Source organism: Natator depressus, chromosome 27, assembly GCF_965152275.1.
Source record: "Natator depressus isolate rNatDep1 chromosome 27, rNatDep2.hap1, whole genome shotgun sequence".
Classification (NCBI taxonomy): domain Eukaryota; kingdom Metazoa; phylum Chordata; order Testudines; family Cheloniidae; genus Natator; species Natator depressus.
In genome coordinates this window covers 12,462,404-12,485,368 of record NC_134260.1, presented here as the reverse complement: position 1 = coordinate 12,485,368, position 22,965 = coordinate 12,462,404, and the positions used below count along the sequence as shown (strand labels likewise).

The window sequence follows — 22,965 nt, the reverse complement described above, 5'->3', positions numbered from 1 at the left end:
TCTTGTCTAAAATAATTTGCCCTGCTTTTGCATTACTTATGTTAAGTCTCTTAGCTGTTGGGATGGTAGGTTTTGAGATGTGTGCTACCCTTCCCCCAGCAGTAACCACAATTTGCTGCTTCAGCTATTTTACAAAGTGGGGGGGAGGGGATGAAACTTTTCTGTTTCAAACTTTTTAGGTTTTTTTTTCCCCCCCCGGCAATTAAATATTTTTGTAACATTTTGGCTTCAGTGGCAGTTTTTTTCCACCTGCGGACGTAAAACACCCCCCCCCCCCCCTTTTCCTTCTCGCCTTGCAGAAAACCACTGCCTACCCTGTGACCCTCCTGGGCACCGCATGGGCGCACACGTGCCCCTCGCCTGTGACCTCTCACGACCCAGCCCCGCTGCCCGAGGAAGGGGAGGGCCGGAGGGAAAGACCGAGCCCCGCAAGTCTCGCGAGATGACACCACCCCCCGCCCCCATCCCGGGTCTAGCCTTTCCGCTCTCGCGAGGCGTCTCGGTGACTGCGAGAAGGCGGAAGTGTCGCGCGGTTTGGAGCGTAGCCATGGCCGTTGGGCTGGCGGCGGTGGCCGCCGCGGACTGAGGCCCGAGCGGGAGGGGCCCGGCCGCGGGTACCTGCTCTACGCCAGGCCGGCGCCTGCGGCCTGCCCCGGGGCCCTCCTCCCTCCCGCCCCGCTCCCAGGCCCGCACCGGCCCACGGGATGAAGGCGGCACAGGGGGGCGCCGAGGGTGAGTCGGGGGGGGGAGGCTTGGCCCTGGCCCTGGCCCTGGCCCTGGCCCTGGGAGAGGCGGGGCTCGGGGGGGGGAGTTGAAGGGGGAGCCCCAGACGCTGTAGGGGGAGCCCTGGCTTCTAGGGAAGGGGGCGATCTGCTCCCCAACTTCCCTCTGAGATTCTGCTGCCCCCGCCCCCTTCCCTGCGTTCAGCTCCCCCCCCCGTCAGTTCCAAGGGATTTAGGTTGCTCCCTGCTCCTTGCTGGGCTAATGGGGAGTTATTTCCTCCCTACATACACGTTGCCCCCCCCCCCCCGTTGCTACCATGTTGCTCTGCTACCCTGCATGGAAGGGGACCGACATAGGGGGGCCCACGGCCACCCACATCCGTCACAGCAATACAGCCCATGCACGCTGGGGTTCTTCGCTGCCTGTCGCCCCAGTGGGATGTGAATGGTTGCTGGAGCTTACGGGTTCCTAGCCCAGGCTGCTGCATCTTCGTGGGAGCAGCCTGAGGACAGCACAGCTGTCTAGGGTGGGATGTTTCATCTTGGGCTGCGTGGTCTCCTGGTATACGGAACGTACGGCTACCTAAGCCATGTTGATCCAGCATGATCATATATGGCCCAGGAGAGGTTACAGTAGGTCCTACTGTGCAAAGCTTTATGTTGATCAAAATAGCTTGCCCTTTGATCAAGATAAGCATTATATAGTGGAGTTTGAGATCTTTTGGGGATGGGTGTAGCATAAAATAGATCAGATTGCAGACACCTTCACCTTCATCAAACATGCCCCTTCAGTTGCTATTACACTGTCAGTGAATGATACAGTTTAGTCCAGAAGTTCCCCCAAAAAACTTTTTTTTTGCTGAGCCCTCCTTTGGAGATTCATGTCCTGAGCACACACGCCCTTGTGTGGGGTGCCTGGTACGCACGGGGTGAGTGTCCGGTACCCACGTTGAGGGAGGGATGCCTGCCACCTATGGGGAGCAGAGTGGGTGTGTCCCATGTGGCAGTTTCCACTACCTACAGGGGTTGGGGTGGTCTTGGCTGATGGAACCTGGCTCCCTGCCTATCACACTCCTCCCTGTGCAGGGAAGCAAATGGAGCCCTGCTTGGATCAGGAGAGCAGCAGAATGCTGCACCCTATGAGTAGGGGCCCTCTCCTGACTTTGGCCCCTTAGCCTGGCCCTGGGGCACTAAGCTCTGTCTGCTTCCTCTACTCAGGCTCTGTCCAGCAGGGGAGGCAGCTGGGGCTTGGTTCCCTGGGGCTGTACTGAAGGGCTGGGGACAGGAAGGTGCTCTGTGCTGCAGGGGTATCAAAAGTAAGGGGGACAGCCTACAGCTTCTTTCTTGCAGAGTCCCTTCTGGCTTCCCCAGCAGAGCATGGTAACGGCCAGTTGGCAGCAGTGGCAGTGGGGGAGTGAGATGAACAGGGAACCTGGTCCTAACATCTGAGACTGCCCACACAGCCCCCCATCCGCTTCTCTTACCCGACTGGGCCCCTCTTGGCTCAGACTCTTCAGCACAGCACAGTCAGGTCCTCACATTCCCCTAATAACGTTGTGCTTCCCTTGCCCTAGAGGTGTTCTCCACAGTTTAGGAACCTCTGATCTGTTCCATCACCAACCTGAGTTTGAAAAGTCCCTAGATGTGTGTTTACATGAGCAGTAACTTACATCATCAGGTGCTGTTTCCCTCTGTTTTTCTTGGATCTGACAACTCAGATGAGGTTGCTAAAATAAACTGTGATGATTGCTGTACATTTCAAAGAGTCTAACTATAGAGGAACCTGTTTCTTTTCTAATGAAAGCAGGTGTGGCATTAGCATGGGTTCAGTTGGACCCACAGAAATAATGAAACCACAGGTGCAAAAACAGGCAAACATTCATTTGTCCTGGCCTGGTGCAGAGGGGAGGGCGGGGGAGTTGGTAAATGAGCCTGCCCTGCACTCACCCCGCGGCAGTGGCTCCTGTCACAATTGAGGTGTGGCTGGGCCAAACCTGAGTGCCACTGCAATCCTGTGCATCAGGTGCTGTGCTCCGCCCTCCTTCCTCCCCCCATGACCTCGCCTTCGCACCAGGGTGGGATATGAGTAAGGGTTGTGGTGCTAGGGAGGAGGCTGAGACATGACACTCATTTTTTTAAAATGACTAGATTTCAAGTGATGGTGTCCCTTGAAACCCCATTTACTGTGAAATCCCGAATTGTGTCACTCCCTTGCAGTGTGCAAATAGCAATCCCTGTTCTAGGACATCTCTGCAACCTAATGATACCATGCCCACAGGATACCAACCCTTCGGTATTGGCTCCATCCCACTAGGCAGGTCAGAATACCTCTAAATCATAGAATTTTGAGCCCTCTGAGGTGCTGGCAATTGGGTCGGGGCACGAGTCCCTCCCTGTATGGCATTCCAACTGTCGCTGCCTCGGTCAGGTCCTTCACTGTAAATGGGCTCCAGTTGCAGTCTTTATAGTGTGTTATGTTGACTTCCATTCAGTGCTGTGAAGGTGTTTTTAAAAAAAGAAAATAATTGAATACATGAATGTGATTACAGTGGATCTCAAACTGTGATCTGTGGCTTCCTTCCTGGAGATTCACAGAATACAAATGGTTGAGGAATATGTAGTGGGAGGTTGGGAGAGAAGGTGGTCTGTGCGGAGGATCTTTGCCATACAATGAGGTTAGTAGAACAAAAGAGTTGGAGAGGAACTATGTGTATACAGTGCAATAAGAGACAGGAGATTAAAAGTAGAAACTCCCCTCTTTAAAGAACTGCTATACTTCTTATCTTCTGTTTTCCTTGAGGTTTCAGCAGGTCTTTAAACCATCCTCTTGTGTCTGCAAGGGGTACCCCGTCAGTTATAATGCAGTACCAAGACTAAACAAGATGGACCAAATCCCACTCTCACATCTTACTCACACATATAGTACTACTGATTTCCCCAGGAGTTATTTGAAGTCTTATAGTCTCCTGGGTTTGATGATCTTTGGTACAATCTTTGCATTATTTAACTGTGTGTGTGTGAGAGAGAGAGAGAAGAGTAAAGTGGCAATAAGTAAAATTTCTCTGAATTGTTTTATGTTGCTGTTAAGGGCAAAGGACACATCTTTTATTTGGAACTCGCAGGAGTTTTTATTTGTAAAAGTTTGAATTTTATTGTCAGTACGGAGATTAAACAGTGGCAGGCCCCCTGACTGAGTTGTCCCATATCATTTGTCCTGTAGAAACGGAGAAGCTGAATAAGATGAGTTCTCTCTTGGAAAGACTTCATGCAAAGTTTAACCAAAACAGACCTTGGACTGAAACGGTGAAGCTTGTCCGTCAAGTCATGGTGAGAATTGGAGGAGTCTGGATGAGATTGTTTAGTGGGAGAATGGTGTAGTTATGTAGTCTGGATTAGTAGTAATACTTCTTTAGCACTTCTCAGCCAGCTATCTCAAGGTGATTTGCAAAATATTAATCCTTACAATCGCTCATAGAAGATAGAGTTTTACCAGTTGCACCTAGAGGGCATAGCCAAGATCAGGGTCCCTCTAGGTGCAACTGGTAAAACTCTATCTTTTTGTAAAACAGGGAGAAATAGTTCCTGCCTGAGAAAGTTTATAATTTAAATAGACAAGACAGACTAAGGAGAAACAAGAAAAGGAGTGCTTGTGGCACCTTAGAGACTAACAAATTTATTTGAGCGTAAGCTTTCGTGAGCTACAGCTCACTTCATCGGAACAGACACAAGGAGAAGATGTAGCTTACCCAAGGGCTAACACCCATGGAACATTGGCAGAGTCAGGAATAGAGCCCATGATCCTGCTGCCCTTAACCACTGGACTGCAGTGTCTACTTAGAACTAAGGTACCAGTCCCCTTTGGCAACTAGCTGTTAGTGCAGTTATGCAGCACAGTCTCATTCATTCTTCTTTTCTGGTAGAAGTACAGTTAATTTGTGAGACACTGCACCAAGTTATTGTAGAAGTGTTCCTAATACTAGGCATGTTGCTTTCAGTTTTAGCACCACTGCCCGGCTGGTGTGTTTGTTGAAAAGGCAGCAATGGGGAAGGGAAAGATAGGGCGACCAGATAGTAAGTGTGAAAAATCGGGATGGGGGTGGGGGGTAATAGGAGCCTATATAAGAAAAAGCCCCAAATATCAGGACTGTCCCTATAAAATCAGGACGTCTGGTCATGCTAGGGAAAGGTAACGAAAAGTTTTCTGCAAATATTGTTCTGTGATGTGTGAAATTTGCATGCCTGGCTATTCCCTCCCCCTCCCCCCATTTCTTCCTTTATTATTCTGTTTGTTTAGGATTATGCATATATAAAAAGCTACTAGAGTCAGTTCCTCCAATTCAATCAGCTGCTTAAGAAAAAAAAAGAGGTGTGTGTGCAGTGGATATCTTTGTTATCTTGCTCCTGTTCTCATTTTAGGGACCTAAATGGAAGAGTAATTCTGGGATGGGATTTAATTTACTTTAAATTGTTTGAATAAACAACATTTGGCCCTGAATAATAGTTATAATGACTCACTCTTGATGAACATTGCATACAAATGGGGGTTGTTTTCTCCCTTTTCACTTAGGAAAAACGGGTTGCGATGAACTCTGGGGGCCATCAACATCTGGTGAGCTGTTTGGAGACTTTGCAGAAAGCATTAAAAGGTTGGTAAACTCTTTGGAAATGTAACAACAAAAAATGTACTTACGCTTTCCACGGTGTTCAGAATGAAATATGATAGAAATATTAAATTGTAAAAACAAACAGAAATAGCAAATGTTTCATTTTGTGTTTATGGTATGTGCATTGACATATATGCGCGCACACTTTCACACGCACATATTTACCACTTATGCCACAGTAGAATGTCATAGTTTAGGTTGCCAGTAGTATTTTATTCTAAACCATTTGCCTGGCCTCAACCCAAAAGTGATTAGGTATGGGAACATGGAAGAATATCAGTTCATTTCTTTGCAGTTGTGACTGCGATGGTGGGCTGTATTTTTCTTTTTAAAAATTGCTCCTGCTATATTTTGCATGTGGATAATTCATATGTGCGCACACCCAGAAGTGTAACTGTACAAGTGTGTAATGTTGGCTTGTGTGTGTGTGAGGAAGGGTAGTTGAGACTGCACTTAGTGCCAAAGGAATACACTCCTATGGGAAAAGTAAGAGTCATTCGATCTAAACTTGCCTTGTGTCTTTCCTGTTTAGTATCATCTCTGCCTGCCATGACCGATCGCTTGGAGTCTATAGCTAGACAAAATGGGTAAGTCTTCTTTTGTGGCAGAAACATTTCCTGTGTATCTGTACAGAATCATCATAATCTCACTGCTGGTTTGATTGTTTTTTGTGTGCATCTCATAGCAATTTTTGTTTTGTTTTGTATGTAAGCCTTGGATCTCACCTTAGTGCAAATGGCACTGAATGTTACATCACTTCAGACATGTTCTATGTGGAAGTCCAGTTAGATCCTACAGGGCTGCTGTGTGATGTGAAGGTGGCGCACCATGGAGAAAATCCTGTGGTACGTATAACCTAGAAAGAGGAGATGGGTAACGCCAAAGGCAAGCCGTGTTGGTTTGCCTCCCCTCTGCACAAACACAGGGAATCAATTGTGTAAAATATGTCCATCTAGTTCTCATAGAAAATCTCTACTCATGGCTTCAGTGGGAGGTGAAAACCTCCATGGGCAGATTCCTTCTCACTCCTAAATTTGGTGATTGGTTCAGTTCTGTGCATGTGAACAAGAACCTCTTAGATAATGGTCCATATTTTTCTTTGAGTCAAGTATAATCAATTGACAAAGCAGAATTACAGTTATCTGCAGCTTTTTATTGGTTTCCTTCAGCATATTTCTTTATCATTGATAAAACTTACAGTTCTGTAGATGGAAGATGGAAACTTGGGTCAAAATGTTTCAACTTGGAGGCCTAAAGTTAGGAATCATAAAAAAGTGGCCTGATTTTTCAGAGGCAGTAGCATCTGCAATTCCCATTGATTTAATTGCACGTCTGAAAACCATGCCACTTTTAGTAGATACCTACATATGGATTTAGGTATTCAACTTAAAGCCCCCAAGTTTGAAAACTGGTATAGTTGTTTAACAGGAGATGGTATTAAATGAATTTGTGCTGCAAGTGATTGACAAACAGGGCATCAGAACCATGCTGGTGTAGAGCAGTGAGTGTAAAACTGTTTCCGACCAGAAGATAATGGTCAGAAACCTCATTCTGTCCCTGTATTTTATAGTCATAGAAATGTTCAAAAGTCACAGATGAATTTGAAATGAATGTAGTGTATGTTCTTTCCATTTCAGAGCTGTCCAGAACTGGTGCAACAGCTGAGGTGAGCAAAAACAGCTGTTCATTGCATCCTGAAAAAGATTCTTTTCCCTGATATTGATCAGCAGTACTATTTTATGGGAGGAATTGTACAGCAGTTGGTAACTGTTCCTTCTTCACAAAGTCTTTGCACTTTCACAAGAGTTTTTCTGGCTTCGTTTGGCTAGGGCTTCCTGACTCTTTTCATCATGCATGGTACCTCTGAAGCCTCTGTACGAGGCCACACAATTGTCTCTTGACCAGGGTGTTTTGCAAAGACATTTAAAAAACAAAAAGCTAAAACTAAATCAACTGCGAATATTAAAGGCAGTGATTAAAGAAACATATTTTCGCAGTTTTCATGTTGCAAAAGTAAATTCCTAAGTGATTTAAGAATTGTATTATAAAGATAATAAGTCTTAAAAATAAAATGATCTACTATGAACGATTTATCTAAATTGCTTAACAATGACAATTTTTTCCTCCTCCTAGAGAGAAAAACTTTGATGAATTCTCTAAGCATCTAAAGGGGCTTGTGAACCTTTATAAACTTCCTGGAGACAAGTAAGTGTATGTAGTGTATTCTCCTCCCGCCCCCATGGTTATATATCCAGTTTAGGCCCCAATTCTGCAAGCACTTAACCCATGTTAATTTTACACAGGTGACTAGTCCTGTTGGCTTCTGTGCGCCTGCTTGTGTGCTTAAAGTTAAGACTGTGTATAAGTGTTTATAATATTGGAGCCCAAGTTGCAAATCTCTAACACATTATGTCATTTGCTTGGGAATCCATTTGTCAATTTTCTTACATTAAGAGACTTGAAAAACTTTTTTATCTTGATAACCATCTGTCTTTATACATAAAAAAGCACTGCATTTAAAGGTCACTGTCAAGATAAACTATATTAACAAATTTCCTTACCAATGCCCTGATCCTCTGTGTATTTATTTGAATTACCATTGTGCCTAAGAGTCCCAGTTGTGGACCAGGATCCCATTGTGCTAGGCGTTGTAAAAGCACAGAACAAAAAGACAGTCCCTGCCCCGAAGGGCTTACATTGGGTTATTCAGGTGCATACATGTTTGCAGGATCAGGGCCTAAGTTAAGACTATGAAGCATAAAAATTCTTATTCTTTTCATTTTCTCCTCTGTGGTTCTGTGCATTTTTTATTTAAAAAACACAGATGTACGTGTAAATCCCTTAATTTTATATTTTATTATAATCATGAAGTACACAGATACCAAATTAGGAATACTTATGTACATGATTTGCTCTGTACAAATTGAGAAAAGAAGAGAAAATATAATATACAATCTAAGATGTGAGACATTGTATCATTCACTGTTTATATGTCTTATCAGTTTACATTGAAACCATAATAGGAAAAAATGACTGTCTTTAGTGATTTAATACCATGATTAGGGTAATACTTTTAGTAAAGAATTTAATCTGAAGTTCTGAGGTAACTTTAGGTTCTGTACAGTTTCTTGAATTCTTTTTTTTTTTTTTTCCATATTGCTTTTTTTCAAGCAAACTTAAAACTAAAATGTACTTGGCTCTTCAATCTTTGGAGCTGGATCTCTCAAAGATGGCAGTGATGTACTGGTAAGACCATTTATACACCTTTGATTTTCTCAATACCTGGGCATGAATTGGCGGCATGATGAGACCGGTACTTTCTGACTTCTTTTTAAAAACTGATGCTTACATTAGAGCAACCCCATGCAACTGGAGGTTGATACAAAGCATTATAGAAACTGTTCATAATTTTTTCGGCTTTTCTAAAGTCTGTGTTTAACTGCAGAATGAGCAATTGAAATAGAAGGTGAGGAAAAAACAGGCTGAGGATGAAAAAGAGAGATAGAAAAAGAGCAGAGACAGCGTGGACGAGAGACTGACCAAAAAAAAAAAAAATAGATACAGCAGCTTTTTTAGTATCTAGCAGGAGGAGATCCTGGGATGGGGTTGATCAGCCACTGATCACAGGGGTTGTTCCAACAAAACAGGTTGGGAACCACTTACGTTAGCTTTTACTGTTGTAGGTTTAGTGGACTAAAACCCACTTAGCTAGTGGGGAAACTGATGACTCCTTTTGCCAATACTTTGCGACATTTTCCAGTTACAGTGTGGAGCTTAAGATATTTATTTTTATCTGACTGTGAAGTGTGTATTGTAAGATCTTAAAGGAGCCACCAGTGCTTAGATGTTTGGGATTCGGGCTATGCTCCAGCACATCCTAAATGTACTATTCTCTCTGTTGTAGGCAAGCCACCAACGCAAGTCCCCTCGACAAGATTCTTCATGGCAGTGTTGGGTATCTCACCCCAAGAAGTGGAGGTATCTGTGTCTTTTGTGTAACCAAAAGAGAGAAAAGGGGATTGAACAGACCCTTCTTAGTTGTCTGATTTTATTCAGGTGACTTAAACCTTTACGGATGGTAGCTGAGCTTCATATTAGCAGATACTAATAGTGGATAAGAGTTGCCAGTGTAAGAGTGATGGTCATCTACATATTTCTAAGTATCTCATGATCCAGTAGGGTAGTTTTACTTTTACAAAATCACTCAGTATACTGGATTTAGAATGCACAGTTTCTCTCTGTCAGACATCTTGGCCTCTGTTAAAAAGAGTGACTGTTTGAACAGCCTTGCACTTCATGTGCTGTGCAGTATTGCAAAGTGAGTATGGTCTGGTTGCTAGTGACTTTTATGAAGGATCAGAGTAACTCATCCATCAAGGCCCTCATTAACAAGCCTGTTTCCCACAGGTCATCTGATGAATCTCAAGTATTATGTTTCACCCTATGATTTATTTGAAGAAGGCACCGGAGCCCCCATTATTTTGCATGAGAACAACGGTACGTCACCTAAAAGGCTGCTTCTGGTCACTTTGATTGTACTTTAGGCACATAAGATTTTCAGTCTGTCTAAAACTTGTTCCTAGTTTTGTTTAAACTTTTCTATGAAGTCAGAGGCAAGAATATTGTAGAAGAAGGCCGCTTCTTTATAGCGTGAGTGACTGACTCACTGGTGGTAGAGTTTAGATTTTTGAGGAAAGTGTAGAATTCTGAAGATTGATGGCTGGCTTCTCCTTCATAAGCGGCACAAAATGGCCTTCCTATCTGGAGCTGACTGATGGAGAATTCACACTGCATAGGGGAAGTCTTCACCAGCAGATAGCTGGCAGAGGTGGCTCTTCTGCTTTCTACGCTAGCCAGCCCCCTTGCCCCTGGCATAACAGAAAGGAGAGGTCATGGCAGATGTGTTCCAAGGGCGAGAGGAGCAGGGCGAAGCAGAGCTCCAGTGCTCTTGGTCATCCACTAACATAAAGCCAATGGTCCATTCAGGACCTTACACCAGTGGCAGAAGTTAAACTAGATCCCCTGCTACTCCAGCTTCCACTGGGGCTGGACAGCCAGGATCAGGGAGTCATGACCATTTGGCTGTCTGCAACCACTGCTCTCCAATATGAGAGAATCAAGGGCAGAGTGACGGACATAGGTTTGATAAGCACATGCAAACCCTGGGACACTTCTCCCATTTTCTGGGTACAGTTGACCTCTGGAGGTGAAATCCACTTCTGTGCAGGCCTGCACAAAGCCAGTGCATTACTTAAATCCTGCTTAAGCCCTCGAAATATGCTGGCCCTCTGCACTGGGGTGAATTTCATCCAGGATGGCTAACTCTAGGTTTATTTTATATTGATTAATTTTAAAAAAAAAACTAAAAAAAATTCTTTCCCCGGTTCCAGCTGTGATTATGAGTGTGGCTTTTTGTAGGACGAGAATAGTAAACTTCCACACCTGTTCGTAGGGGTTTGCTCTTAGGTAGCATTTTATACAGTAACACCAAGCTCCGTATCTAGCAAAAGCGAGACAACTTGGAAAAATAAGACACTGGGGCTGAAATGCTCCAAAATCATAAATAATTTTGCACATAGACGTGTACTGCAAGCTTGTAAAGTCACCTGAAAGTTATTGCTGACCGGTAACAAGCCCACTCCAGAAATAGAACTTCAAATAGCATAAACAAAAGGCTGCACACTCAAACTAGGCTATATCAAACCTTAAAAGTGGTGCTACATAGACAAATAACACATCTCTGTGTGAGCAGTATTTTTAACTCCTACAACACATGAATGGGTTTTCCAGCAGGTTTTGATATGGTCTCCTTTCTCTTGCCTCCCCTTCCAGTCCCTCGGTCTTTGGGCATGAACGCGTCGATAACAATCGAAGGAACCTTGGCTATGTACAAACTCCCAATTGCACCATTAATTATGGGATCTCATCCTGTTGACAACAAAGGGTAAGGAAAGGGCACTTCTGCTGGGGCCTCTCACAGTGGCCTCATTCAGATGCTGCTGGCATGTCACTCTTTTGAGTCATCTTTCCGAGGCATGTCAATAACACAATGTCATATCATCAGTCATGGGATTTGATGTTGCCCTGATCTGTGAAATACCCTGCACTTGAGACATGAGTGAAGCCTAGTTTTCAGGTGTTAATCAAGTGTCGTAATTTTTCAGAAGTAACAGACACGATACTTATGTTTGGGCAGAGGATAAAATGTGTATCTTACACTTAAAATATATATACACTTTAAAAAATGTTTCTGTGCATACACCATAATACTTTTCTACCTTACAAGTGTGTTGTGAGGATAAATTCATTAATGTTTGTATGGTACTCAGGCATTGTTTTCGGGGGATAGGAGCATAATGTACCTACATAAATATAAATATGCATGTAATAAAAAATAACAAGTAACTTCAATGTTTTAGGACTCCATCCTTCTCATCAGTCACCAGTGCCAACAGTGTTGACTTGCCAGCTTGCTTCTTCTTGAAGTTCCCACGACCTATTCCAGTATCCCGGGTTTTCATTCAGAAACTGCAGAGCTGCACAGGTGGGCTGTAACTCTATCGGACAAGTATTCACGAGCTTTTACTAGTAGATTGTTTTAAGCACACCAAGTGAGTTTAACCCAAACTCTTATACTCTCTTTTATATGTGCTTTTGAGGATTGACTAGGTCCATATTATTGTGCAGCTCCTTTTAGCTCTGTGATGTCATTATGATCTGCTGTTTCCCCTCAGGAATCCCATTGTTTGACACCCCGCCAACGTTTGTCCCCCTGTATGAGCTGATCACACAGTTTGAGTTATCCAAGGAGACCGATTCTGTACCTTTAAACCACAACATGCGCTTCTATGCAGTAAGTATGTCACTAGAACTGGGGAACTAAGCACACAGAAGAGGCAGGTTGAAGACTCTTGAAAAGAGTTAGAAACCCTGAACTGGAATCTATTAAATACAACTCCAGCCTTCTCTTGTACCAGTATAACTGTCAATTAGGGGCATGTTTTTATCAATAGTTATTCCAGTACAGCCCTTAGAGTGGATGCAGTTATACTTAAAGAGCTACAGCTTTTGTGCGTAGACACAACCTGTTATCCAAGCCAGAATGCTGGAAAAGACACAACCACAGTAGGTTAATTGTCCTGTCTTAACTGTGGATTTGTCATCCTCTGGACTGCAAGAGTTTCTTTTTGCAACTGATCTACCGCCATTACAAAAGGTAACCCAAAACCACTATGTACTGTTGTATCAGACTGTTGGTAAATAAACCGATGCATGTGCAACCAATGAGTTTGTCTGCATGGGTTGTCTTGTTTAATGTTTCTATTTAACTGAGAATCACATACCAGAACACAAGTGGAGAATGTAAGGTGACCAGAGGAGATCAGCAATTTGGTCTAATAACATTTGACAAATGACCTCTTTTAAATATGTGCCTGTGCTAATGATCTGATCCTCCTAAGGACAGACTTGCTCTTTTGATTGGGTTAGTTGCACAGATGAGAACTATGAAGGTAGCCAAAATTATGGTATGCCGGAGCCTGGATTTATGGGAAGGTATTGAAATCATCTGTACTGTTAAACCACTGCTTCTCTGAGTGACTGCCATGAGCTGGAAAACTTGTAGCTGATGTGAAGAGGGAAGAGAAAGGTACTTTCTGGGTTGGCTACTGTGTTGAGGGATGCAGTTTCCATTGAACATTCCAATATCTGTACACAGCAAGTGACTGATTGTTTACATTAACATGGATTTATCTGGCTTCTATAGGTATCTTAGATTCTTAATGTAATTTGAATGGACTTTTTGTGGGTTTATAGATGTTTTTGCATTTGCAGGTACAATGAGTGGGAATTGACTTTGACTGTGTAATTATAAAACCCAAGCATCATGAGAGGTGGAATGTCACCGTGGTGGTTAGGGCAGAGATCTGGGAGATAGCATTCTTGGGTTCTGTATGTGGCTGTTCCACTGACTACATTGTGTGACCTTTGGGTAAGTCACTTAAACAGTTTGTGTGAAACCCTGAACTCACTGAAGTCAATATAAAACTCACATTGAATTCAGTGAGGCCAAGATTTCACCTTCTGTGCCTCCGTTTCCCCAACTGTAAAATGGATCAATACTTAACCACCTCACAAAAGGACAGTGAAGTTTACTGTGTATAAAAGTGCTTTGAGAACCTCTGATGGGGCAGTATAGAGGTACAGAGTGATATTATCATTCTTGGCAGTGGTATTTCTAGACTGGTATTTTGTTGGTTCAGGTTGTAAATCAGTTTATAAAAGGGTTTGATTCTTAGAAAGTGTCTCTCCAATGTTTGTCAATTCCAACCACAAAGGTAACTTAGCATGACACAGATTTTGGAGCTGCACTTGCTTTGGTAGCTGTCTTTACTTCCTTGTATCCAGTACCATTGGGGTAAAGCACAGGTTGTTTCCTAGGCTCTTCCAGGACAGCAGCACTGCTATTTCCTGAACAAGGATGCTCCTCTTCCAGATGGAAGGAGCCTGCAAGGAACTCTCATTAGTAAAATCACCTTCCAGCACCCTGGCCGGGTTCCTCTCATCCTCAACTTGATCAGGCATCAAGTGGCCTACAACACACTGATTGGCAGTTGTGTCAAGCGAACTGTTTTAAAAGAAGGTGGGTGACACATTGACTAACATAAATAAAATTCTGTGACTGGAGATGATCCTGGATTGTTTTCTGTAGCATATTAGAATCAGACGGCGGGTTTGGGGAATAGGAAATTAGAGGCCCAGGCTGCTTTGCTTCACCATTTTATTTTTCTTTCTTTTCAATGGCTATATTTGAGCTCATGTCTGTCTTTGTCTCTTGTGCTGTGAAGATGCTGCATTTACCAGCTCCTGTGTCTTTCAGATTCTCCTGGGATCCTGCAATTTGAAGTTTGTCCCCTCTCAGATTCCTGCTTCAGTGTATCCTTTCAGCATCCTGTGAATGACTCCCTGGTGTGTGGTGAGTAGGGTTCAGTGAAAAGCATGTATTTATAAATGGATTTCAGGTGAAGATAGGGGTGTTGTTTTTTGCCACTACAGTTGGAAGTTTAATTTCTCCCAAATGCCTCCTCTCTGTCTTTCAGTGGTCATGGATGTGCAGGACTCCACACATGTGAACTGTAAACTATATAAAGGGCTCTCTGATGCTCTCATCTGCACGGATGACTTCATTGCCAAAGTTGTTCAGAGGTAAACCAGGCCTTCTCTGTGTTGCAATAAGATGCTACTCAGAGCATCTTTTATAAATCCCCAGAACATTAGCACCCAGATACTGGTGGGCACTTCACAAATATCTAGGGGACAGTGGTTCTACAGTTCATTTTTCTGCAGAAAGATCCCGTTGTGTATCACCTGCTACCTCGCTCAGACTATCCTCCATAGCTATTTATAAAGCACTACAGTTTATTCAGCCAAAGAGAGGGCTTGAATAGCTGAACATTTGTAGTCTTCCAATTTTGAATAGAAGGTGTCTAATGAAACCAAGTTAATAAATCAGTAACTCTTGCTTAACAATCATTGTTTTAAGCATGCAACATAGATTTCTAGCCTCCTCAAATCTCTGTATAATAGTAATAGTGTTACAATAATACAAATAAATAATAATGCCTAGATCTTTTGTAGCAATTTTCATCCATAAATCTCAAAGCACTTTACAAATGACTTAAGTAGCATTATTCCCATTATACGGATGGGGAAACTGAGGCACGGAGGTTTACAGTCATATGCCCAAGGTCACCGAGCAGGCAAGTGGCAGAGATGGGAATATAAGCCAAGTCACTTGAGCCTCTGTCTAATGCCCTGTCTACTGGTACATACTGCTTCCATTATCCTTTCTATTTCTTAGCTACAAAAGAGACAAAATATCATTAAAAGACTTCTGAATTCTGATGAACACCTCTGTCTGGGTGGCATCATTCCAGAACTCCATTTCTATTGCACTTCAACTGTTGTTGAGAGTTTTCTACGCCAGCCTTGGACAAAACCTACCAGATTTGAAGCCATTCATCCTTTGTCTGTGGATTTCAGGCAAATGATGGTTGGGAGAAAGGGAGGCAAAACCAGGGCTGTATTGGAATCTCGGTTCCAACTGTAACTGTGGAGCAGCAACAGCTGACCTTATTAAATATTTGTTTCCTGGATGCCTGTCTTAGTTGTATGTGTTTTCATGCTTCATGATGAGCTTGCATTTGCCTTCAAAGTCTCTGCCTCTCTTTGAATTAGAGGGTGACTCACTCACAGTTCCAACATTTGATAGCCCTGCCACCCCCCAGACTTTACATTTATCAAAATTACTCAGCCCCAGGCAACATTGGAAGCATTTAGAAAACTACGAGCTGTTAATAATGCTCTGCACATACAGAGACCCTACAGACTTCTTTATCAATGTTGATGAATTACCTACCTTCCAGGTCAGTATGATTATTCCTATTTTATAGATGGGGAAACTGAGGCACAGATTAAGTTGACTTGCCCAAGGTCACACACAGAGCTTGTGGCAGAGCTGGGAACAGAACCTATCCCTCCTAACTCCCAATCTCTTTAGCTGCAAGATCATCCTTCTTCTCTTAAGTATTACTTAGTTACTAATTATTAAAGTTTGATTGTAATTAAAAATGTAGCAGATAATATTAATGAAGGCAATGTAGAGAGGCACTGGTTGTTCAGTGGTTAGAGGAGTATGATAGAGTAGCTATGAATAGATACAGCAGGGAACAAAAGAGTCTAAATTCTGGCAATTCCTGGCTCAGTTGCTGTCTTGCCATGTGACCTGAGGCAAGTCTCTTGCGATTTGCATTAGTTTACCCTCCTGCAAAAGGGAGATAATTCCTAACTCTCAGAGCTGCAGTGAATCCTGTAATGTTTTTAAAACTCTTTAGTTGACAGTTTCTATACATGAGCAAATTGCATACTAAATCCTTCACGCGTTCTGTCTTGCAGATGTATGTCCATTCCTGTGACGATGAGAGCCATTCGTAGAAAGGCAGAAACCATTCAGGCAGATACACCAGCCCTGTCCCTTATTGCAGAGACAGTAGAAGACATGGTGAAGAAAAACCTGCCCCCCGCCAGCAGCCCAGGGTACGGCATGACCACAGGCAGCAACCCCATGAGTGGTACCACTACACCAACAAACACTTTTCCGGGGGGGCCCATCACTACCCTGTTTAACATGAGCATGAGCATGAAAGAGAGGCATGACTCGGTGGGCCATGGGGAGGACTACAGCAAAGTGTCTCAGAACCCTATTCTCACTAGTTTGTTGCAGATCACAGGGAATGTGGGGTCTACCATAGGCTCAAGTCCAACCCCTCCCCATCACACGCCACCACCAGTGTCCTCACCAGCAAGCAACACCAAGAACCACCCGATGCTCATGAACCTCCTTAAAGACAATCCTCCTCAGGACTTCTCCACTCTGTATGGGAGCAGCCCTCTTGAAAGGCAGAACTCTTCTTCTGGCTCCCCCAGAATGGAAATGGGCCCTGGGGGGAACAAGCAAAAGAAAAAAAAATCTCGCACACCAGCAGACAAGCCCAAGCATCAAACTGAGGATGATTTTCAGAGAGAGCTGTTTTCAATGGACGTTGATTCCCAGAACCCGATTTTTGATGTCAACATGACCGCCGATACTCTGGATACCCCTCATATTACTCCAGCGCCCAGTCAGTGCAGCACTCCTCCTACTACGTACCCCCAGCCTATACCTCACTCTCAGCCCAGTATTCAGAGGATGGTTCGACTTTCCAGTTCAGACAGCATTGGAGCTGATGTTACTGATATCCTTTCTGATATAGCAGAGGAGGCTGCCAAGCTCCCCAGCACTAGCGAGGACTGTCCACCCATTGGAACGCCTGTAAGGGACTCTTCTAGTTCAGGACATTCACAAAGTGCCCTATTTGACCCAGATGTCTTTCAGACAAATAGCAGTGAGACCCCGTACACTGATCCAGCCGACCTTATAGCAGATGCGACTGTGAGCCCAAACAGTGACTCTTCAAACCATTTTTTCCCTGAAGGAGTAGATTTCAACCCTGACTTACTGAACAGTCAGAGTCAGAGTGGCTTTGGGGAGGAGTACTTCGATGAGAGCAGTCAGAGTGGAGATGCTGACGATTTCAAGGGCTTTGCATCCCAGGCCCTAAGTAGTTTGGGAGTGCAAGTGTTGGGGGGTGACGGGGGAGAAAATAAATTTAAAGGAAGCAATCAGGCAGACATGGTTGACTTTAGTATTATTGCAGCTGCGAGCAAAACCCTGGGGTCCTCTGACATTATGGAGCATCACAGTGGAAGCCAGAGCCCTTTACTAAGTACAGGGGATTTGGGAAAGGAAAAGTCTCAGAAACGGGTAAAAGAAGGCAATGGCTCTGGGAGTAGTTTATCGGGTCCTGGGCTAGATGGTAAGCCAGGAAAACGCAGCCGGACCCCGTCCAGTGATGGTAAAAGTAAAGAAAAGCTTCCAAAGCGGAAGAAAGCAGACATAGAAGGGAAATCTCCCTCTCATAGTTCATCAAACAGACCTTTCACCCCACCAGCAAGCTCCGGCGGGTCAAAATCTCCTGGAAGTTCAGGCAGATCTCAGACTCCTCCTGGTGTAGCCACTCCTCCTATTCCAAAAATCACAATTCAGATCCCCAAAGGGACAGTGACTGTTGGCAAACCATCACACGGCCAGTATACAAGTAGTGGCTCTGTCTCCTCGAGCAGTAAAAGCCATCACAGCCATTCGTCCTCCTCTTCCTCCTCCTCTTCTGCCTCGGGCAAAGTAAAAAGCAGCAAATCAGAAGGGTCTTCTGGCTCAAAGATGAGCAGCAGCCTCTACCTGAGCCAAGGTGGCTCAGGTTCAGGTCAGTCAAAAAGCTCAGCTCAGTCTGTGGGAAAGCCTGGATCCTCCCCTATCACCAAACATGGCCTCAGCAGCAGTTCCGGAGGTACCAAGATGAAGCCTCAAGGGAAGCCTTCATCACTGATGAACCCTTCCATGAGTAAACCAAACATTTCTCCTTCACATTCTAGACCATCAGGGGGTTCTGACAAGCTTGCCTCTCCAATGAAACCTGTTCCAGGTACTCCCCCGTCATCTAAAGCAAAATCGCCTATCACTTCAGGTTCTGGGGGCTCACATATGTCTGGGACTGGATCAGGGTCAAATATGAAGTCCTCTTCAGGAATGGGATCCTCTGGGTCCATGTCCCAGAAACCACCTCCTTCATCAAACTCTTCTACAACATCTTCATCTTCCTTTTCATCTAGTGGTTCTTCCATGTCTTCATCTCAGAACCAGCATGGAAGCTCCAAGGGCAAATCTCCAAGCAGAAACAAGAAGCCATCCTTGATTGCAGTCATAGACAAACTTAAACATGGGGTTGTTACTAGTGGGCCTGGAGGTGAAGACCCAATGGATGGACAGATGGGGCCAAGTTCCAATTCCTCAAGCCATTCTTTGTCCTCCAAACACAACATGTCTGGAGGTGAATTTCAGGGGAAGCGGGAGAAAAGTGACAAAGACAAATCCAAAGTCTCTGTTTCTGGAGGATCTGTTGACTCTTCCAAGAAGACTTCGGATTCCAAAAACATTGGTAGTACTGGAGTGGCCAAGATTATCATCAGCAAACACGATGGTGGTTCCCCTAGCATAAAAGCCAAAGTAACCTTGCAGAAACCTGGGGAAGGAGGTGGGGATAGCTTAAGGCCTCAGATGGCTTCTTCCAAAAGCTATGGATCCCCTCTGATCAGTGGGTCTACTCCAAAGCATGAACGTTGCTCACCCAGCCACAGTAAGTCACCAGCATACACTCCTCAAAACATAGACAGTGAGAGCGAGTCTGGCTCCTCTATAGCAGAGAAATCCTATCAGAACAGTCCCAGCTCTGATGATGGCATTAGGCCACTGCCGGAATATAGTTCAGAAAAACATAAGAAGCACAAAAAAGAGAAGAAGAAAGTGAAAGACAAAGACCGTGACAGAGATAGGGATCGTGACAAAGACAGAGACAAGAAGAAGTCACACAGCATTAAACCAGAAAGTTGGTCTAAATCACCTATTTCTTCTGACCAGACTCTGTCCATGACAAGTAGTGCTATCCTATCAGCTGACAGGCCATCTCGGCCAAGCCCTGATTTTTTGATTGGGGAGGAAGATGATGACCTCATGGATGTTGCTCTGATTGGCAATTAATTAAAAAAAAAAAATTTTAAAAGATCTCTAGAACCCCCTAGCGGGTTCTAGAGATAGCAGGCGAAGAATCGTTCATTTTAGAGTACTACACTTACCTTGAGGGACATGGTTTAAAATGAAAACAGTATTCCTGAGGATCTCAAAAACCTGCACAGAATACCTGCGAGTGCTGATCTTTCTGACTGGGAATGGCAAACCAGTCTTCTGACTGTGGCCCCAAGTATGCAGCCCATTTACACACATGCTGAATTTTACACGTATTAATAGTCCTGTAAAGTCAGTGGGCGTAGAGTTAAGCATGTGGGTAAGTGTTTGGAGGAACAGACCCTAAATTGGTGCAGAAACATAAATTATTGTGGGAGAATCAGATTTTTCCCCCCTCCCTCTCCTTTTCATGAGAAGTTTTTAGAAAGTTTTGAGCTAATAACTTTAGGGCATATTTTAATGTTTGGGGCTTGTGGTTTTCTCTTTTTTTGAAGGGTGGCTGGAGAAAAGAGAAATGCTTTGCAGGTTTCTTTTATGGAGTTTCTTCATCATTTAGTGTCTGATTCTTAGAGGTGCTGAGGATCTTCATCTTCCATTGACAGCAGCAGCTCTGCAAAATCAGGCACTGTGTTTTGATGGACATCAGCGTTTTATTCCAGGTCAAAGCGATGAAGGATATTTATGTCGATGTTTGATTGACCTTGCATTTTAGCTATTTATTTATGTCCCTATTTGAATGCCTCATGCTGTTTGGTTTTCATGCAGTCTCTATATTTAAATGGTGTGATGCAGGGTTTGAAGGGACTCTGGGAGAGTGGGAGCTTGGTTAGCTGTGGGTTAGGAAAGCTTGGAAAATGTGCAGCCACTGTAGCTTTGGGAAAGGTGGTAAAATCGCAGCATGCTTTGCCCTGATCTGAGCGCTGTTTGCTAGGTTTAAAGGAAACGAAATTCCCCAGAATCCCAGTGCTGTGAAAATTCACAACCTTTACAGAGATACATTTAGGGCCCAATCCTGCAAATACTTAAGAATAGGCTTAACTTTATTCATTGTAAAAAATCCCATTTGAAGTCAGTGCAACTATTGTTACTCGTGTGCGCAAACGGTTTGTGGAATCAGGCCTTATTTTTTTAATCTTTCTGTTGCAAAAGTGCCTAAGGGGAGTTTTTAATTTTTGTGTGTGTGCAGCACATTTTTCCACAGCAGCACTGCTGGTAACACACACACAAGCATTCCCCATGCCCCCCCCCCCCCCCGAGAGGTTGTTAGCTCACCAATAGGTGTGAATCATTCCTGTGCCGGTGTTAGAACTTACATTGATGAAAACCATGCTGAAATGTCTTGGCTCTGTGAAAACTGATTGGCTGCAATAGAAGCAATAATTTCCCTGAATGGCGGATTTCCTTCTCTCACCAGGACTTTAAAGGAAGAGGCAGGCAAGACCTGCTAGTCTCTGTCCTTGAGAGGATAGGAGCGAGAAGTCTATTTTATAAACAAAAGCACTTAGGATTGTTTTGATAGAGGAGGAGACCTGGAAGAGCCTGCAGACAAGGGAACACAGTGTATCTAACGACTACTGTGAACCCGTCTCCTTTTAGGTCTTACAGGGAAATGCACTGAGTGAAATCCTGGCCCCACTGAGTTTTGCCACTGACTTCAATGGGGCCAGGATTTCACCTGTGGGCTTGAGAATACCCTTTATTTTGGGTTTGCAGTTTGAAAAGACTTCAAGGTTTAGGTTTCCTTTAAACTGTAGATATTTCCTGTCTTGCACACAGTCCAGCCTCCTGATAATTTTCAGGCCAAACAGCTTTTCTTTTCTGGCTCATGTAGAGCCCCTAAAAAACTGGAATGGTCGTATCTTTTCGGTGGGTTGGCTTCTATGCAGCTATCTATAGGCATTTCCATTCTTCCTGTCTTCAGCTCTATTTGGGGCTGTATACTGAAATTGCTGTTGTCACATGGAAAGCAGGCGGGAATTTCTCTCTCACACACAATAGCTCTCCCTTTTATTTTCCAACCTCCATCCCTTGCTCCTATGCTCTGCATTCCATGGCTTCCCTCTCACCAATACTCCCATAGAAAATAGTAAATAAAGTCCAAACCTGCAGCAAATGACATTATTTGATGCACTATCAGAATTGTATGACTGTGTGGTGTCAATGAAGAGGATGTAAGAAATACAACACCCATCTTGAGACCCTGCTAGAGTGGCTGCATCTTGGAAATAATACTTGTTCAGATGGCAACAGGTTGTCATCTGTTTTAGTTCTGTCCGTCTCATTTTAAGTTGCTTTATTTAAAATAACCCTTTAAACGTCTTTGGATTGTGTGACGGCTTAGCTGAAGCTAACAGCACTGTTACAAAAGCAAAGCAAGGTTTGGGTTTTCAAGGAATAATTTCCTCAATAAAATGGACTGGTGTTTTAACAGTATAAAAGATTCAGTAAAAGGCTTTTTAAAAAATTGTTCAGCTTTGCAAATTATTAAGATTTAAATTATAAATATATTTTAAATGAAACAGCTGAATGTGTTTCCTTCACTACCTACCTAAGACTCAAGTTCAGGGTTCTAAATTTCTCCTGCAAGAGGTGGGTGTCATTGCTAACACCTAAAGAAATACAGGGAACAAAGTCGCATCCTCTTTAAGCATCTGTGACTTTGAGTGCTGCAAGAGAAACTGAATCCTGAACAGTAGTCATAGCAGGTAAATAGCTTTTCAGTCCACTTATAATGCACTGTAACCTTTCCCCTTTATACACTTATTTGTTTTACACTAAGTAAGGGAGAAAGACAGCCATTAAAAGTCAGGCAACAGTTGCATGATGCTCCTATTGCACTGATCAGAGATGAGGTACACTTGTCAATATTACACAGACATTTTACATGTAAATGTTTGATCTCTTACAAATGTTTTATTTTTAAAATATTTTTGTTATTCTCTATGATATTTTACATCTTTCAGTATTGGAAAGATAAATGTGTAAACAAACTAAAAAATTTTTAAAAAGCCAAACCTTTTAATCTCAGGTTAAGAAATGGATGTTGAGATTAAAAGAAAATGGTTCTTTCCTAAATGGTCATTATGTAAATAAGTGTCTTCAAATCTGCTTTTTGTGGGCAACTGTGTAAATACTTCCTGCTAATTTTTCATTCTTTTTCAATGTAGAGTGTACTTTCAACTTTTTTGGAAATACTGGAAAAAAAACAAAACATGTTTATTTACATGCAAATACATTTCTTTGGTAAGAATATTGTCTCGTCTTTATTTAAAAGCATTCTGCTTCCCAAGAACTGTCTTAACTTCAAGGTATGTAAAGTCAACACTCTTACAAAAAATCATTTAGAAATCAAAGATTGCTATCGCCTGTCAGTGAAACATTGGTTCTGACAGTACGGGACGCA

General features: G+C 43.4%; 1 protein-coding gene across 4 annotated transcripts; it reads left to right on the top strand.

Annotated features, from left to right (window-relative positions):
* Positions 1-673: 673 nt before the first annotated feature.
* Positions 674-20,808, top strand: MED1 (mediator complex subunit 1). 4 transcript variants are annotated; one of them, XM_074940497.1, is made up of 18 exons: positions 674-732; positions 3,943-4,049; positions 5,290-5,368; positions 5,919-5,973; positions 6,099-6,231; positions 7,024-7,052; positions 7,520-7,591; positions 8,558-8,632; positions 9,291-9,364; positions 9,794-9,883; positions 11,219-11,330; positions 11,806-11,930; positions 12,121-12,239; positions 13,826-14,027; positions 14,265-14,360; positions 14,485-14,590; positions 16,340-16,480; positions 20,057-20,808. In XM_074940497.1, the coding sequence occupies exons 1-18, from the start codon at positions 705-707 to the stop codon at positions 20,130-20,132; spliced, it is 1,719 nt and encodes a 572-aa protein (XP_074796598.1). In that variant the 5' UTR covers positions 674-704; the 3' UTR covers positions 20,133-20,808. The 4 variants fall into 4 exon arrangements, with proteins under 4 accessions (XP_074796598.1, XP_074796596.1, XP_074796595.1 ...); XM_074940495.1 differs by having other exon boundaries at positions 16,658-20,808; XM_074940494.1 differs by having other exon boundaries at positions 16,340-20,808.
* Positions 20,809-22,965: the final 2,157 nt, after the last annotated feature.